Source organism: Podarcis melisellensis (assembly GCF_964234715.1).
Source record: "Podarcis melisellensis genome assembly, chromosome: 2".
In the NCBI taxonomy this organism is placed as follows: Eukaryota; Metazoa; Chordata; class Lepidosauria; order Squamata; family Lacertidae; genus Podarcis; species Podarcis melisellensis.
In genome coordinates, this window is record NC_138529.1 from 62,181,114 (window position 1) to 62,200,904 (window position 19,791).

Sequence of the window (19,791 nt, forward strand, 5' to 3'; positions counted from 1 at the left end):
AATAAACCAAATGAAATAAGCAACTGTTTTCAAAGTTTCTTCAAAAAACTTTACGCACAAGGGCCTACAAATGAACAAGAAATAGAAGAATTCGTCAAAAAATATGGACTATCAAAGATTTCAGAACAAAATAAAAGGATTTTGAATGAAAAAATTACAGAACAAGAAATAGAGGGTGCCATCCAGAATATGAAATTGGGGAAATCACCAGGACCAGATGGTTTGACTGCAAAATACTACAAAGATCTTAAAGAATGGCTAATACAGCCATTGAAGGAAGTATGCAACCAGATACTAGAGGGGAAAAAGGCTCCTGAATCGTGGAAAGACGCATTTATCTCACTTATACCGAAGACAGAAACTGAGAAACATCAAGTTAAAAACTACCGCCCTATATCACTCTTGAATGTGGATTATAAAATTTTTGCAGATGTTTTAGCAAAAAGATTTAAGAGAGTTTTGATGGAGGAGATTCATAAGAACCAAACAGGCTTTCTCCCAGGGAGACATATGTCAGAAAATGTGAGGAACATTATAGATATTTTGGAGATGCTAGAGGTGGACATTAATAGGAAGGCAGTTCTGATCTTTGTGGACGCGGAGAAGGCCTTTGACAACATTTCTTGGAAATTTATGAAGAAGAATCTCCATGGGATGGGGGTAGGTCAAGGGTTTGAAAACGGTATAGGTGCAATATATTCTGAACAAAGAGCGAAATTAATTGTGAACAATGTGGTAATGGATGAGATACCAATAGAGAAAGGTACACGACAGGGATGTCCTATATCCCCTTTACTGTTTATATCGGTCCTGGAGGTTTTATTAAACATGATTAGGAAGGACCAGCTGGTAAAAGGAATACAGGTCGGATCCAAACAATATAAGTTAAGGGCATTTGCAGATGATTTAGTGCTAACTTTGCAACAGCCAGAAGCTAGTACCAAAAGAGTTTTAGAATTAATGGAGATATTCGGCCAGGTCGCAGGATTTAAACTGAACAAACAGAAATCAAAGGTGCTGGAAAAAAATCTAACAAAAGAGGAGAAAGATAGGTTTCAAAGTGAAACTGGGTTGGAAGTAGAAAAAAAGGTTAAGTACCTGGGGGTAAATCTGACATCAAAAAATGTGAACTTATTTAAAGACAACTATGAAAAATGTTGGACAGAAGTTAAGAAAGATTTAGACATATGGTCTAGGCTGAAACTTTCCTTGTTAGGCCGAATTGCTGTTATTAAGATGAATGTATTGCCAAGAATGTTGTTTTTATTTCAGACGCGACAGATTCTAGACAAAATGGACTGTTTCAAGAGGTGGCAGAAAGATATCTCTAAATTTGTCTGGCAGGGCAAAAAGCCCAGAATAAAATTTAAGATCTTAACCGATGCAAAAGATAGAGGGGGCTTTGCCCTGCCAGACTTAAGACTTTATTATGAATCAGCAGCCTTTTGCTGGTTGAAGCAATGGCTACTTCTTGAAGACACAGACATTCTTGATCTGGAAGGATATGACAATAGTTTTGGTTGGCATGCATATTTGTGGTATGACAAGGTAAAGGTGTATAAAAGTTTTAAGAACCATATTGTCAGGAAAGCATTGTATAATGTTTGGAATAGATACAAGGATTTATTGGAAAGTAAAACCCCTAGGTGGTTGTCACCAATGGAAGCGAAAGCAGTGAAAAAAATTAACATGGACTCTAATTGGCCTAAGTACTGTGAAATTTTAGAATATGATGGCGAAAGACTGAAGCTACAAAGTTTTGAGAAGCTAAAGCATAAAGTTCGAGACTGGTTACATTACCGTCAGATAAATGAGATGTTTAAGCAGGACAGGAAACTTGGTTTTCAGAAGGAGAGGTCAAAGTTAGAAACAGAATTGTTAGAATCCAATACTAAAAACTTATCTAAAATGTATAATTTGCTGCTGAAATGGAATACACAGGATGAAACAGTGAAATCAGCTATGATTAAATGGGCACAGGATATTGGTCATGACATTATGTTTGACGACTGGGAACAGTTATGGACCACCGGTGTTAAATTTACGGCATGTAATGCCCTGAAAGAGAATATAATGAAAATGATCTATAGGTGGTACATGACCCCAGTCAAACTTGCAAAGATTTACCATCTGCCCAATAACAAATGTTGGAAATGTAATGAGGCTGAAGGTACCTTTTACCATCTTTGGTGGACCTGCCCAAAGATTAAGGCCTACTGGGAAATGATCTATAATGAAATTAAGAAAGTCCTTAAGTGGACATTTGTAAAGAAACCGGAGGCTTTTCTCTTGGGCATGGTCGGCCAATTGGTATCAAAGAAGGATAAGACATTCTTTATGTATGCAACCACGGCAGCAAGAATCCTGTTGGCAAAGTATTGGAAGATGCAAGAATTACCTACTCTGGAAGAATGGCAATCGAAGGTGATGGAATATATGGGACTGGCAGAGATGACCGGCAGAATCCGTGACCAGAGGAAAGAGACAGTGGAAGAGGACTGGGGGAAATTTAAAACATATCTAAAAAATTACTGTAAAATTGTGGACTGATAAGATGTTAAGGGGTAGGAAACAAAGAACTACAGCTGTAAATCTTAAACCTTAAGGAAATTCAAAAGGGACTTAACTAAAGACTGATTGATGAGTTGCTCGAAAAATGGTAAAACAAGGATGTGGCGAAGGGAAGGCATGGGGAAGTCAATTTTTGTTGTTTGTTTTTGATGTTTGTGTTTGTTTTGTATTGTCATTAATATGTGTAAAAAACTAATAAAAATATTTAAAAATAAAAAAAAGAAACCCCAGAGAGGTGCTGCGAGTCGGTATAGGCAATGCTGAGCTAGCTAGACCAATAGGGAAACTTCCTATGGTCCTATTTGTGTTCCAGAGATCTGGAAGTAGAGTTCCTTGAAGCAAAACAGCAGCAACTGGGAGGCTTTGATGGAGGGTCGCCATGGATCTATTGTGTCATGGATAGAGCGCAGCCTTGATGCAGGAGAGATAGGAACTATGGCCATTTTTAAGAAGTTTCTGTGATAACAGAAACAGTTTCACAGATAACAAGGGGAAACTAAGATGCTATTGTATGAGTTCCTGAAATGGTGGAGCAAAACTATATGGAGTAGGTAAATGTAGTTCTGCTCATATAGGCTACCTGACTTGACACGTGAGCACTCCTGAGCACTACTTGGAGAAAGTAGTAAGCCTCCAAGTTTAAAAAACTATGTTTCAAATAAAATGAGGCAAGTAGAGAATATGTCAGAGGTGGTGAGGCACTGGTGGTCATCAGCGATCCCATGGGTAATAAGCAGTTACACTCACAAAAGCCTGTCCCACAGCAGCAGTTCCAACAACCATTAATGGGGGACCTGGGAAAGAATCTTTGGTCTGAGTACTCAGAAAAATATGTCCCTAAGGGGAAATGTGTTTGGCTTTCCTGAAGTAATTTAGGAAGAGCCAGGAATGAAAATGAGAGTGGAGCAGAGGCACCAAGATTTTAAAGAAACAGTGCCTTTATAGAAAAAGGAGCAAAAGGGAAAGGGATGGGGCCAGACGACGTCTGGAAGAAAATGAACCCGTAGAACTATTTGAGCAGACAGGTGTGGACATTGTCTGACTTGCATTATAAATCACTTGAGCAGACAAGTGGAAGGGAAGGGCGTTATAGCGCCAAGAGAAACTTTTGGCTTGGAACTCAAGGGCAGCTCTATGTGTGAACTCGCAATGTCCTCTGCTGTGACACTAGGGAAAGTCCACACTTTCTGGGGAAGCCTAGTCATCCTGGGATAGCTCAGTTGGGAGCGCATGAGACACAGGGTCATGGGTTTGAGCGCCACGCTGGGCAAAAAAAATCCTGCATTGCAAGGGGTTGGACTAGACGAATCTTGTGGTCCCTTCCAGCTCTACGATTCTATAATGCTAACTGAACAGTTGCAGAAACAGACCAGGGCTGGGGAACTAATGGTCCTCCAGATGTTGTTGATTCCCCATCCCCACGGAGGAGCCCATATACCACTTTTTCCACTGCCTAAAGCAGAAGGCTGCATTCTGTTTCCTTCTCACAGAACTGTTGTGTAGATAAAAATAGATAGCCACATATCATGCATGCAGTGGCGTAGCATGGGTTGTCAGGACCCGGGGCAAGGCAAGTAATTTGCATCCCCTAACCCGTGGATTTGCGCCCCCTAACCCTAACCCCCAGATGTTGCGGCCGGTGCGGCCGGCCCCCCCTGCACCCCCCACGCTACGCCACTGCATGCATGCCACCCCAAACTGAGCTCCTTGGGGAATGGAGGGGTGTAAAACACAATTTCTAAAATAGAAAAGGCAACTCCACCAATGCTAGCTTGAGTATGCCAGCCAAACAAGGTAATGATTCAGGGCAAAGGATTACCCAGACCCACTGTGTGAAGGAGGTCCCATATTGTAAACAGTGTCTGATTTAGGAGAATAGATAAATACTGAGATTAAATTCCAAAGAAAATACCTGCAAGGGGACACAATGCGGGCAGACTGTCCCACACAAAAGTAAACTTTCCTCAAGCATTGTCAATTCTGTACTGTGTTGATTCTTGTCCTGCCTTCATTGTATTTGTACTCTATTATCCATGCCCAACTGAACCAGGCACAGAAGCATTCCTTGGAGGTGCCCTGAGAAGCACAATTCTTGCAGGTCTGCAAACTATCTGCCTTCAGGAATGGCTTCACTCAACAGAGGCAAAACAAAAACAGACAAACAAAAACCCCAAAGCCCCAAACTAAACCTTAAGCCTGCAATGTAATGCCAGGAAATAGGAATTACACACTCACAGATCAGTACAGCTGAAAGATACATCAAAGATCAGTCAGATGTGCAGGATACAAATGAAATGAAATGATCTTGGCACCTAAGAATTATTTCAAAAATCTATGCATTCCTGAAATTCTACCATTAAATGTGCATGAAAACCTACATGAGCCTGGGGAACATCTTACAGATGTTGCAATATACTATAAAAAAGGTAAACCCCCTTCAGAACCATGAGTTCTTGAAGATGGAAGTAGGACCACATTGGACACCCATCGGTGTCCCAGCCATTAATCCGAGTGAGGTCCATATCTCCAACAAAAACAAAAATGCATTGATCATTACACTGGAATATCTACCTAGAATGGGTCTCTCTTAACTCTTGCAAAAATACACAGAAGAGATTTGTATCTTTTGACACCCTTCTGCATAGTGAAAGCATAGGGCATTTCCAACTAATGGGGGAAAATAGAGAAGAATAGGAATCAAACATAATAGATTTTTATCAAGGGAATTGCTGGGCATTCATAGCAGCTCCCTACCAACTTAACATTTAAAGACTTTCAAAACCCCTTGTGGTTTATCTCTCTCTCTCTCTCCTGTTGGTTTGTTTTTATTGCTGTGGGGAATAGTTATGATTACCACATATTTCCTGTGAGCTGCAAATATGTGTTTTTGCCCGTTTGCAACACAAGAATTTTCATTTAAGGTTGGGAGAGTGCCAGAAATGCCATTTTGCAAAGTGCGATGGGTAGGTAACGCAAGACCTGCACAATGCGTTTTGTGGGACAACTGCTTGAGTCAGCCTCAATGCTGCTCCTTGCCAGCGCCAAGGCCTTGACTCTAATGTGCCTGCCATCTAAAATAAACAGCCTTTGTTCGCTCAGGGCATGTGCGTGCCAAATATCTGGGGAACCGAGGCAGCGTTTTGTCAGCCCAGAGTCACCCTCAGAGCTCATTTCCCAGCCGCATGCCACTCACCTGTGATATTAAACCAGAGCTGGCCGAGCCCAGCCTCCACACTGATCACTCCCACCATGTGGTTCACTGGGTCTGTTTCCATGACAGCAAAGTTGAAATGAGGCTCATCAAAAGTCAGAGGCTCTGAGGATGGGAGGGGCTTAGGGATCCAGTTGACATGCAGCCTCACGCTGGAAGAGAGTGGGGGGCTGCCGCCATCAGTAGCCTTGACCTGCCAAGAGAGACACCAGCTTACATGCAGTGGAAACCAAAGTTGCTCTTGCCAATGTTCTGAGTGAACCTAATAGGATAGGACATCAGCCTTTCATGGTTCTATTGCCAGAAGCACCACAAAGTGGGCAGCCTGCAGGTGCCTTTGCCTTCCTTCAGCTGGTAGGTAAAATGTACACCTGGATGGCATCCATTTGCTTGCCCCTGTTAACTTAGCAGGGTTCATGCAATACAAGAGTTTGATAGGATTTTTTTGGCATATGCAAAGCTGCCAACTCTGGTCTGACTCTGTAGCCTGCAGAGCTTGTTGCTCAACATACAGAAGAAAATAAGAAGACCTGACCATCTAGAGAAGTGTCCTGCTGCCCACAGTGGTCAGCCAAGATGCCTCCAGGAAGTTCACGAGGAGGGATTGAAAATAGCAACCCTCTCTTGCTGCTCCTCCCCAGTAACTGGCATCCAATGATGACCCACCAAACTGCTCTTGGCCTACCCATGCAAGCTGAAGAAGGTAATGGAGTATTTTGTCTTCTGCAATGAACGTGTTGCTGTTGTTTCATGGCAGGTTTGGGCTAAATAGGTTTCACAGGTTCTTGATGTAATTATGTTGCCCAATATACCAATATACCAATGAGACAACAACAACAACCTGAATACCCTCTTTGACTACAAGGCCCTTAAATACTCAAGCAAAAAACTACTGTCTGCCTCCATCCTCCTTAACTTCCTATATCTCACTCACCGTCAATATGTTGTACTCCTGGACAGGAAAAGCCTTTTTGGAGAAGACCATGCCGGTCACTGGGTGGATGCTGAAGACTCCGTCACTGTTTTCTTCAAGGCTGTAAGTGACTTGGCAGTTCAGTCCCTCATCCCGATCTGCGGCAATCATCCTGTAGACTGGCAAAGGAGTCTCAGATCCTGTTTTCTGTGGTAGATTAACCATGAAGAACTTCTGGGAAAATGTGGGAGGATTATCATTGACATCTGTGATGTGGATTACAACTCTACTGGTGGATTTCAGAGTTGGATCCCCATTGTCTGAAACAGAGACCTATAAGGAAAAGCCAAAAGAATATCATATCTGAAGCCTCGAGAAAACAGTTAATGCTCATGAAACCCAGATGTTTCCCTGCTATGGCAGAGGGGAAGACCCAAGGTCCTCCAGATGTTGCAAGATGTCTGTAAGCATAACCAATGCTCTGGGATGATGAGAGTTGTAGTCCAGCAACATTTGGAGGATCTCCTAATATCTGACAAAGTCTTCTGGGAGTGGTTGAAGTGTTACAATGTGTGGTTTGCCTACATTGAGGGTTAAGGGCTGTATCCAATGCTGCTGTCACATTCAGGCAACAGACTTCTGCTTGCTCAATAGAATCTACCCCTTGTTCCTCCTCGGGCCCCCTGTGTACCCTCAAAATCTGCTCCAGAGCATTGGGGGACCCTTTTGGAGCATGAAAGGAGAGGAGAGGAACGGGAAGTCCTGCTGCGTGAGGAGAAGACCCATCATGCAGGGTTGGATACAACCTTACAGAAGCTGCCTTACATTGAGTCAGACCATCTAACTCGGTGCTGTCTATACTGACTGGGAGTGGTTCAACCCGGTTTCAGAAAGTCAAGATGCGAGGACTTTCTGCATGTACAACACTGAACGGCAACCGAAACAGTTCGGTGTGCATGTGTTAGGTAGAGAGATGTTAGTGAATCAAAAACCAGAGACTACTCATGAAGGTGTAATCTCAGAGATGCTGTCCAATACAAAGCATTCTCTTTTGCATTGACTCTTCCCAATAATGAATCTTCGAGCAAGCTGAATATAGCTCATTTGAAAGAGCTGCTGTTTGTAGAAGCTAGCCTGCAAAATGGAGCAGATTCTCTCAGGCAGCAGCCAGGAGCTCGTAATGTAAGTTTAGACTAAGAATGCCAACTGGCCAGATGGGAAAAAGGTGGTGGTGAGGGGGAACAGTCTGTCTGAATTCCCCCTGCTTTCTTTGGAGTTATTTGGTAGAAAGGCAAAGAGAAAGAAAGGATGAGGGGCATCTTATGTTGTGTGCTGGGATCTATCCAACCTCCGCTCCAGACCCAACAAAAACTGCTAAAGACCTCCAAGCCTGTACTTGCTTCTGAAAGAGCTTCTGTACTCCACCTTCTGACAGAGACAACTCTTCAAAAGTTGGCAATCTGAATATGTGCCACATTTATTGAAATGCATTGTTCCTACCAGCACCCATGAATTTGGGTATGAGCTATCTTCTCAGAATGTGTTTGAGTGCAGCACAGTGGTTAGAGGAATGGCCACAGCTCAGTAGTACAGCATCTGCATCTGAAGAGCCACTGCCAGTCAGCATGGACAAAACTGCATTACATGACCCAGTGACCTGACTTTGCGTTAAGGCAGCTTCTTATGTTTCTTTTGGAGGATGGGCTAAAACCCAGTGGTACACCTTGCATGCAGAAGATCATCGGTTCAATCCTCAGCATCTTCAGGTTATAGCCGGGAGACACCCCTGACTGAAAATATAGTCCTTACAGTAAAACCAGCCTTCTCCAAACCAGGCCCCTCTAGGAAATTTGGACTACAACTTCTATTATCCTTAACCACACTTGGCCATACTGGCTGAGACTAAGGATGAGTGAAAATGTCCATTTTGTTTTTTTCTCTGTTTCTCATTTCCCCAACCTTAAGAGCAATTCCCCACACATCCACATCAGTCTGTGATATTATTTTTTCTTAAAGTCAACGAAGATTCAGCATTCTAATGTGCATTTCTCTTAATATACACATTTTCACATAATTTTGTTGAATAAATACTTTTTTTTTTTGCAAAGCTAAAGAAATATATTTCACTAATACATGCATTTTTATGTACACTTTACCCTAATTTGTGCATTTTTGTACCATTACTTTTCCGGAGCAGAGTGTGAATTTTGAAGGGTCCCTGTGTTTCAGTTTGCTCATTGTTTTGGAAAGTGTAGATTGGATAAATTTCCCTTTATATGCAAGTAGAGTCAAATTCCTCCCTTCTCCCTGTCTGAGACTGATGTAGTCTAGAACAGGCATGTCCAAAGTCTGTTTCGGGAGCCTAATCCGGCCCGCCGATCAGTTTAATCTGGCCCCTGTGGCAGTTTATTTTCCTGGAGTAAAATCCTAAAAAAACCTCAACAACTTGAATCCTTAAAAAAAGGCCAACTTTGGTCAGCCCTTTGGTTGGCCCTCACGGCCCTTCACTTCATCAAATCTGGCCCTCTTTGAAAAAAGTTTGGACACCACTGGTCTAGAACATCTCTTATGAAGGCCTCTGAACCTGCAACCTACTGCCTCTTAGCTGGGAGACTGCATTTCAGTACCATGTACTAGTGAAATCCCCTAAGTGTCCATTTTGTCAAAAGGGGCAGGAAACCACTTTGCCCCCCTTTACTCTGCAAGGGCTTAGCGGCAAGATTCCTGTTGCAGCCTTTCAGTTAAGAAGCTAAGCCAGGAGTATTAGCGAGGCTGGCACTGGGGGCAAACCCACAAAAATGCAGAAGAAGCAATTATCTTCCTGAGCAATTTGGAACTGATGGAATGAGTCCTCCTCTTTGGTGTGCTCTGACTTGCAAGGAAATGTTCTTTGAGGACTTAAAAAAACAACACACTCCACTTTCAAGTAAATAAAAGTAATTACAACTTCGTCATCACTCACCTCTAAGATATGCTCAGCCCTGTATTCGCGATCGAGCTGCCGAGATGTGGTATAAATCAGACCTGCCATGAGAGAAAAAGACCATGATCAGTTCCAAGAGCCCATGTGCTGCTGTGCCTCGCTCACCTGCCATGCCAACGTGAGCCGATTCTAAAGGTGATGCTGCCCTGAAGCAAATCTATGCCACAAGCAAAAGAAGCTCACAGATTTTTTTTAAAAAACACTTCCTGCCTCCCAACCATGGAAGTTTTCCATACTTCGTATATTAACCAAAATGATTTATTTCATTCCCTGGCACCTCCAACAAGTTTTCCCATTCATCTCACCAAATTATGCAATATTTGAGGCCCTCCACCTCTGGAGATGCCATTTCAGGCTTCAGAGTGGAAGGATAATACTAATACTAATAATTATAATTAATTTATTATTTATTTATTACAGTGGTACCTCAGGTGACATACGCTTCAGGTTACAGACTCCGCTAACCCAGAAATATTACCTCGGGTTAAGTACTTTGCTTCAGGATGAGAACAGAAATCGTGCTCTGGCAGCATGGCGGCAGCAAGAGGCCCCATTAGCTAAAGTGGTGCTTCAGGTTAAGAACAGTTTCAGGTTAAGTACAGACCTCCGGAATGAATTAAGTACTTAACCTGAGGTACCACTGTATTTATTATTTCTACCCTGCCCCAGGGCCATCTTAAGCATGTCCAGTGCTGTGGTGCAAAGCTCCCTCCAGTGCCCCCCCCCATTTCCCAGAGTTTTTTAGGGACGACGGCGCTGCCGGCAGGGCTGGAGGAGGCGGGTAGCGGCTGGAGGGCGGCTCCTCTGGCATGGAAGAAGCGGAGGCTGGATGTGCTGCTTCCCGGCTCAGCTGGCTGCTTCATGCCGCGGTGGCCACTGCAGATGGAGGCTCCAGTAACGGCACTGCTTCAGCGCGGCATGGCTGAGGCGGGCGAGGGCAGCGAGCTGATGCTGGGAGGCATCGCGTCCAGTCTCTGCATCTTCCCTGGCACCCTCCAGAAGCTGGCGCCCCAGCGCCCCGCACCACTAGCCTCTATGGGTAAGGTGCCCCTGCCCCGCCCATATGGCTGGGTTTCTGGAGGACTGAGAGAGCTCTCAGTGGGGCACAGGAGCTTAAGCAGTTAAGTCAGTCCTCTCATTCATCTAGCTCAGGGTGATGGTTTTGGGAGGCATACAGCCTCTGAAGGTAGAACATAGCCATGAGCCTCCCTGGTGAGAACATTCCACAGTCAGGGGGCTACCACAGAAAAGGTCTATCCTCTGGTTGCCACCACATGTGATGGAGAGGGCAACAGCCTCCTATGGCGGTGATACTACCACCTACATCCTTAATTAAGGATTAATAATAATAATTTTAAAAATCGTAAGCCAGCATTTTGAACTATGCTTCCTTCTTTCTTGTTACACTTGTACCTCCTCAGTCCTATGGTCCCTACATTGAAAACAATGCCAACAAGGCTAGGGCAGGTGTTGCTGCATGCACATTCTGAGACGCACTTTATATTGCAAAAACATTGGCTCCATTTTGAAGGCTGTAGATTTCAATCTTTCCTGATGTATGCATGTATGGTTAGCGGCATATCTTGTTATCTTCAGCTGCAAGAAGCTCTGGGAAATGTCATGGTTGTTGTTCAGCTTTCGCAAATGAAGTAACGCTACATGGAAAAAACCCAGTCGATGCTGTATTTTAGAGGAAGCTGATATGAGCAAGCTAACAGATAGTAGATAAGATCCAAGGGTGCCAGATTGACAGATCAACATGCCTACTAGTAGGGATGGGTGAGTCTGTCAACTTCTGATTCTCTCAGTTTCCCCTTCGTCCAACTCTTACTCTCTACAAAAGTGGCGGGTTTTAAAGAATTCTCAGCATTTTAGAAAAAATTTCTAATGGACACATTTTTGCAGCACAAAATTTCACCTTCTATACTTCATTTTTGGATGTTATTTTCACTAATGCATGCCTTTTAATGCATACTTGATTTGGCTGAAGAACAGCATTGCAGAATTTAGAGAAACAAACATTTCAAGGGAAGACTGTGTTTTGGTTCACATATTGTTTCAGAAAGCGCAAATTAAGCAGGATTGCCTATAAATGCAAAGGGAATCCAATTTCTCCCTCATCCTTCCTTACTGGTAACTGATCAGCCAAAGAGGTAGGATTGACAGGCTTTAAACTTTATTATCCTTTGAGATTACTATAATTTCCTTAGCATCAGCAGCATTATCCTTCCCTCAGACTTCCAGGACTGATCTGCCCTAAGGATATAACAGCATCCTAATTATGGGAGTTGCAGTCCAACAACCTGTGGAGGACCACAGGTTCCCCATCCATGTCCTAGAGCAAGTAGTTTTACTAGAAAACCAGACGATGTCTGTTGATCCTTGCTTCCTCTATAGACTTCTGTTCTCTCTAGTTTGGTCACTGGCATCATGCCTCTGAATCACCTTAAGGCAAGAGGTTAACTCTAGACCCATTGTTCACTGATCCAATCTCTTGCTTCATTTACCTGCTATGGGGAAATATTCCTCTAAAGGTGAAGAGACAAGTTGTAAACAATGTGTTGACACAATCCGTTATTTCGATGGCAGCCTCTACTAATCTACTGTCATTTATAGCTGGCGGGGGGTGGGGGAATAATGTTGCAGGGGCAGGAAACAGGAATTAAAGTGAGGAGGGATTTCTTTTTATCTCAGGATACATGATCTAAGCAGGATCAGCCCACCTACATATCAGAGTGAATTGCATGATATCAGATGGCACCATGAAAATGGGGAGAGGGGTGGATGAAGGCAGGAATCAGTGCCTGAATGATGCCGCAACACACTGTGAAGTATTGGACCTACCAAAGGGGATGCCATTTGGGTTCCACTTCAGTCAACAACATGCAGTATGTTGGCACTGGACCCAAGTCTTGAGGATAAAATATTGCACTTTAACCCAACAGACCAGTCTTCAAATCCAATTTTACCCATGATGACATATTGTTACTCCACTACACAAATACAGGTATTAGAAGTGCAGGAGGCCTGCCCTCCCCAACCCCCTCCTAGTAACCTAAATGGGGCTCTTTAAACACTCTAATACTCACCTGAGGAACGTAGGATGAGCCCTGCTTGATAAGACCAAAGGCCCATCTAGTTTAAATGACTACTGAATACATTTTTGTTTAGGAAGGCTTTCCCTGAAGTGTAACCCAGCCATTGATGGAGTATTAATTTTATCGCCAGTTAAATTGTTTTGTGGGGCTTGTATGGATGGTTTTATTGTTCTTAGAGCTCGTGTTTATGCGCTTTATTCTCTTCTGATCTTGGATACCACTTTGATGGCTTTATGCTGTGAAGTGGTCCATAATCTTGTATAATAATAATCATCATAGACTCCTGTTCTCACAATGTGTCCTGTTCTCACAATGGCCAACCAGATACCTATGAGAAGCAGGACTTAAGCGCAACAGAACTTGCTTGTGATTACCAGTGACAACTGCTATTTGTCAGGGACTGGGCAGAGGAGGAACGGTGGAGACCACCTCCCCATCCTGACCCTCCCAGGGAGGAGGAAGAGGAAGACAGTATAGATTTACTACAGTGGTTTCTGGGAAGTCACAGCTCAGAGGCGGATGAGGGGGGGAATTGGGAAATAATGGGAGAGGAGGAGGGGGCAGAAGTGGAGCAACAGCTGACAGACTCAGTGTCATTGGAAAGCCTCCCAGACCCTCCATCTCCCAGAACCTGGCAAGCCTTAAAAGTAGGAGAGCAATGAGCTCAAAGACAAAGGACACGTAGCAGCACCCGTAGAAGTGACAAGTGAGAAAATGGGAGAGACAGGGGGTGGGGTGGAGATTCACTTGGGACATCACCATTATCCAAGAGGCTGGGTTCTATAGCCTCTCTCTGTAAATACTGAATAAAAAAAGGACAGTAAGAAACCTTCCCTTGTCTTTATACTTTCCTGGGCAACCAGCCAGGAGCCGCTGACAGCATCCTGACACTATTCAGTGGGAATCTGCCTCCAACGCTGGAGGGAGCACATAGCTATCAAAGCTCCTAGCTCTTTGCTCCATAGATTCCAGTTCATCCTCATAACTTCTATGCAGGCCTGGCCTATGCAAGCTGTGACCCACCAAGCTGAACATAGTCTGTCAGTCATGTATAGTATAGCCTACAAGAGGCTTTATATCTTGTTATTACTGTTTCTCTGGGACTACAAAAGGTATGGGATTGACTAGCGACAGCAATACAAGACACGTGAGTTGGGTTTTGGTTTGGCAGGTTGCAAGTTGCGCTGAGCAGCTATAGGCAGAAGACGATTCCATGGGAAAACAGGACGTGCTATCCAGCTCCAGGGATTGTGATGTAAGTATTTGGAACAGGGCTTCAGTTAGCAGTCATTACTTGTTCATTACTTTCTCCCTCTAAGGGATTATGGATATTTGGCTTATAAACTATGTTTAAAACCAAAGAACACAATGTGTTACAACAAGACGAATTTAATGGACCCTGCATAGAGCCCACGTCTGGGCTGCTGTTTGTTTATTTCATCCTTACATCTAAGCATGAGCAGAAGATCCCAAGGGCAACAACGAAACTATAAAGGAATGTTTGCATTCCTCTTCGCGGCCATGAAGAAAGCTTCGGGCAAAGCACTTAAGCATGTGGTCTCTGAAGTGCAGCCCAAAGGTCTTTGCAAAATTGGGTCCTACATATGGAGCCAGAATGACTCATGCAGAGCAGAGAATGAACGCACCGTGCAGAGGTGCTTGTTGACAGCTGCCCTTTACAGATGTTCTCACACAGGTGAGGAGGAGGCTGGCATCCTGGCAACAACTCCACCTCTTCCTACAAGTATTCAGTCCACACACTGAAGGCCAAATTAGATGTGATGCTATTAATGTCCTCCCATACCAGTGTTTTGGTCCTCGGTGAGCTTTTGTCCTCACTACTACAGCAGCCTCTCTTCTCTCACTCTAGGCCCAACTGAGGAACTCAAGGAAATGGTGGGAGCACCTACTGCTGTTCCTCCTTCTCTTCACCCCAACTTCTTCACTAGGCTGGGCAGGATGGGCAGGCAGTGAGGAACCTGCTGGGGTGTCCCAGCATGCAACAGTGAGCCACTTCACTGAGCTGTGGGCCTTACAACTGTTTGAGGGAGCCAACCCCCTGATGCCAGCCATGTCCCAACCTCCTGGCCAGGCATCTTATTCCATATTACCCTCCCCACCATCTAAAACCAACAGCTGAGGCTTTTCCTTTTTCTCTGTTATAAGTGAAGCAGGCAACAACTAGAGAGAAGGCCCTTTCAGGCTTGGCACCCCATATACTGAATGTCCTCACCTGGCACCAAGGCTCCAAATCTTGTTTGTACTCTACGGTTTCTTGCATTTTGATATTTTTAATCCTGGAAACTAACCTGAAACCAACTTCAGTGAAGGGAGGTTTATAAATATTCTAAACAAATCAACTGACTGTGTGACTCAAGGTCCATAACATAATGGGCTTCCCCACCCATCAACCATATCAATTGAGGCTGCTAATTATGGCAAGAAAACCCACAGCATTTACTCACATGGCACACTCACAGCTTCCCCAGTGGGGGATGGGGAGCTCACCACAAGGATCCTGGTTTTGATAGCAAAACTAAAGGCAAATTCTCCATCAAGAGGAGAATGGGCAGGTAGAGACAGATTTGTGTGGTAATACGAAAAGTGACTCACTGCGGTTTTGGTGCTCTGCAGAAGCTGAGTGTTCCTCCTATATTTTATGACCTCATTTACTTGTGAGTAAGCTTTAAAATAAACTAACAGAGCAATAAGAAATTGCCACTTTTCCCTCACTCACATTTGAAAAAAAAAAATCAGAAATACATCACAACACCGATTGAAAGGGTTCTCATCCCAATTCCCATGGCTGCTGTGAAGCTAAATAGCTGAAGTTTGACAAAATTAAGAGCGACTATATATATATATGTGTGTGTGTGTGTGTGTGTGTGTGTGTGTGTGTGTGTGTAATGGAATAGTTTAAGCAATTGCAACAAGACCTTTAACTATTTGCTGTCTCTTAGCCTATCGTGCACCAGAGGGAGAACTATATACAACAGATTGAGCTCCTTGTAAGAAAGGTGGAATAGAAATGTAATAAATAAAAGTAAAAAAGGAAGCTTCACAGGACAGGGAGACAGCACAAGGCACAGGAATCCTAAAACTGGTATCATATGAACTGAGATGAAGAATAATGCAGTAGATGACACAAAAGCAAAGAACTAATAATTTTTACTCTGCAGGATTGCTGGTATGAGATATTAAAAATATATAAAAAGGAAGAAAATTTGTTACTTCCTGAAATGTAGCACCTTTATTCTTATTAACCTATTTTGAATTTTTACTCTGTGCTGGAGTAATACAAAGAACAGGCTGAAACAAACAAACAAATAAAAAACCCTAAACAGAGAAAATGTACAGTGAAGGAGCCAAGTGTGAAGGCCGATGCACGATTTTTAAACAAATCAACATCCCGAAATTATTGTTTTGCTGGAAGACAACTGGAGAGAACCCAAAGCATCCTGGAACTTTTGAATAATAAGAATAAAACTGGGAGAATCTGCAACTAATCCTTATTACATGGAGCCCCTTTGGGGCATTTGCAAGGGAGAATTGGCAGGTACTTATTTCTCCCACTACCAAACTCTTCTTTGCAAATCTCTCCCAGCATTTTTTTTACCCTAGCCACAATTAATTCTGGTTTAAGAGCCTGGAGAAGCATTTGCAGGGGAGAATCATTAGGTGGGAGAAGACAGAGCACCTACATCTTCTTCCTGATGCTCCCATAATGCACAATGACCACATGTTAAATCAGGAGTAATACGTCTGCCTTCCCGCCCCTCCTCCCTGTTTTGGGGTTTATTTCCCCAATTTCTCTCATCCTGCTTTTAATTGTTTTGCTCCCTGACAAGGCAGTTGTACTTTTAGAGGGAGATCTTGTTTGGCTGCCCTGTGATTCCAGTCCATGCCACACACCCCACTGATTTCCTTACAAGGTCTCTTAAACACCCTGTAATGAGATATGAGAGCAATTGTGGTTAATGGTTAATTGCACTAATTCCAAAATAGAGCTGTGATGTTTTTGCTCCTGCACACAAATATGAGATGTGTTGACATGGATCCATGTACCACACATCTAGGAAGATGCAGTGACATGGAGCTGGCATTAAGGAGAAACTAATTAGAGTGAATGCGCTTTCTTTTTGAAATGCTGCTCATTTCCCTATAAAAAGCAAGGGTTAGAAATACAGGCAGGGTGCAGCATCTAAAGCTTTTGTTCCCCCAAAGATATACACTTTTATTTTTTGCCACTTTAGACAGAAAAAAATAAATTCTTTTTCACTATTAATAAGCATGCTGTCCTTCTTCACTACACTTCACATTTTTAGGTGTACGCCTAAGATGTTTTAAATGAATACCTACAAATCTAAAGTGTCAATGTGACTAAAATATTTGGAAAACTGATGTCCAGAGCATAAACATTACTGTTTTATTTAGCTGGGCTTGCTGGTGGTGGATTGAATAGAGGTGTCCCTCTATTTGGTTCTCTCGGCTGAGCTGGTTTCCTGTCAGTCCTTGCAGTGCTGAGTGACCTTTGCCTTTTGCCCCCACTGAATGGGCAGGTTGGCAGGAGGCCTACAAGAAGTTTGTTAGAATTCCTGCTCCGTGATTACAGTCATGGGATTTTTGTCTGTCACATGATGGTGTATGTTTTGACTCCACAAAGTGGGAAGTGACGGAGACAGGATGTTTGTGTTACTGTGTTCCGTGAAGTGGGACTATTGTCCTTTGTTCTTCCTCTTTGCTATCTGATGCTAGAGAGAGAGGGAGCCATGTTGCAGTGCTCCGTGTGTGTTTATATGTAAATAAAGTAGATTAGCCAAAATGCTGAGTTGCTGAGGTCTGTTGCACAAACTGCGAAGACTCTGCAGATCCCTAAGTGTGCCACTGTCTGTTGGCATCAGTTGCTGTGATGTTCGGGCTGAAGAAAGCTTTTGTAGCTCCCGAACGATCGACCAGGAGGGAGAGAACATGCCCGTCTTTGCCAGGGTCGTACTCGAGTGTAGGAGGAGCTCCTGACAGTTTCCCTGCCAGCAGAATCCAGTGGAAAGCCCTGGGGAAGAGGTGGAGCTGAACCAACCCAGGAGCCACTGGACCTCACACTCTGGAGCTGGGGCAGGGGCAGGGATCAGCTCCAATCATCCAGCTTGCCACCTCCCACTGCGATGTGTGGCCAAGCTGTGAAGGTGACCCTACTGTTTCTCAAAGCCACAAGGATGAGGGCTGAAGAATGCAGCTCTACTTACTGTAAATAAACAAGCCTTTGGGTGGATTTAGGAGTTAGAAGGCGGGCTTGACCCTCAAAATGTATTCATGAAGCAATATTCAACACATTTTCAAGTATCTGTGTATGGTGGTACCTCAGGTTACATACACTTCAGGTTATAGACTCCGTTAACCCAGAAATATTACCTTGGGTTAAGAACTTTGCTTCAGGATGAGAACAGAAATCATGCAGCGGCGGCGCAGCAGCAGCAGGAGGCCTCAAGTGGTGCTTCAGGTTAAGAACAGTTTCAGGTTAAGTACGGACCTCCGGAACGAATTAAGTACTTAACCCAAGTTAAGTACAACCATGTACAACCATGAGTTAAAGACATTTTTGAAAGGCCCAGAGTCCTCAAATCCCTCATCCATTGATGCTGCTAACACTGCATTGGCATAATGTAACATCTGTGCCCTCTGCCGAAAATCACCAAGAGGGAAATGACTAGAGCGCTAGGTCTCTTAGAAACGCCGGGGCAATGCTTCCTATTAGGCTGTTGCCCTAGTTAATTGGTAACCTGAGTGGCTTCATTACTAAACTCCTGAAAAGCCCAGCACCAAAGTGTTTATGTTGATCAATCAATTTGGATTACAAATGGACTGACACCTGACTGTAGCTCTGAAGTGTCTTCCACACTCACTGCAGAACTGGATTCATGTAGTCCTGTGTCTGTGTGCTCTACATAATTCAAAGGCCTCTCAAAAACAGTGTTTTCCAGTCGCAGAAAAAGAGTCCAGTAGTGTTTTGCTGATTGATAAGAAACTTAGAATCCTTCCTTGCTAAGCCTTCCCTGCCCACTCCCCAAATCCTGGAATTAAAAAGGTAAAGATAAAGAGACCCCTGACCATTAGCTGACAGTAAATCTTAAGTTTGATCCGGGAGGTGGAAATCAGGTGAGCAGGACTTGCTTAAACCAGGATGAGTAAATTATGGAGTCCATCCTTTCCCTGGCCGAATTAAAGTTGCTGACGTAAGGAACCCGAGAGATGACTGTGGTACAAACTCTTGGTTGTCATAGCTTCCTCTATGGAATTACAGGTGCCGCCATTTTGCAAAGGCGGTGGGTATTCTTTAAAATAATGTTTATTCTTTGAATTCTTGTTTGGTTTTTCTTACTTTGAGTGGGATTGGAAAGGAAATGCTGCATGCGCAGCAGATAAATGTCACAAATAAATACATTCTGTTTCGGTGCTTCTGAGCATATTTGGAAATTCTGTGAGTCTGTGGCATTCTAAAAGAACAAAATCACCACATCAATATGTCACCTTTCCTCCAAGGAGACATCCATGTCCCCCCAGTTTTATCCTGCAATAATCCTGTGACACAAGTTATACTGAGAGACTGTGGCTGACACAGGTCACCCAGTAAGCTTTATGTCTCATTGGAGATTTGAACCCAGGACTCCCAGGTCCTCACTCAGCACTGTATTACAGTGGTGCAAATGGGCCCTGAAAGTACTTCTGTGTGTGCTGAATTGTCCTTTAGAATCTGCTCAGGCCTCAGAAAATGGTATATAGTCTCCCATTGTGTGATGGGGAATGAGTGACTACACTTTATGGCAAAGTAACTGACCTGCATATGCTAGCAGATTTTGCCATGGTGTTTGTGCCTCAGGGTACATTTCTAAACCATGGGGGCAAAGCATTTGGGTTTCTTTACTCCTGGTTTGGAGTTTGCTACCTATATGGCTGAGCTCACACGTAGAGAATTGGGAACGTATCGTTTCTGCCTGCAGTTATGGAATGCCTGGCTTCT

General features: G+C 43.7%; 1 protein-coding gene across 2 annotated transcripts in view; it reads right to left on the reverse strand.

The window, feature by feature from the left end:
• Nucleotides 1-19,791, reverse strand: part of FAT2 (FAT atypical cadherin 2) — a 112,963-nt gene that overhangs the window by 46,006 nt on the left and 47,166 nt on the right. For both annotated transcript variants that reach the window (XM_081900955.1, XM_081900954.1), the window contains exons 4-6: nucleotides 9,658-9,719; nucleotides 6,717-7,028; nucleotides 5,765-5,975 (exon numbers count right to left, since the gene is read on the reverse strand). In XM_081900955.1, coding sequence (XP_081757081.1) covers nucleotides 5,765-5,975; nucleotides 6,717-7,028; nucleotides 9,658-9,719 — 585 coding nt within the window. The remainder of the gene's footprint in view (nucleotides 1-5,764; nucleotides 5,976-6,716; nucleotides 7,029-9,657; nucleotides 9,720-19,791) is intronic.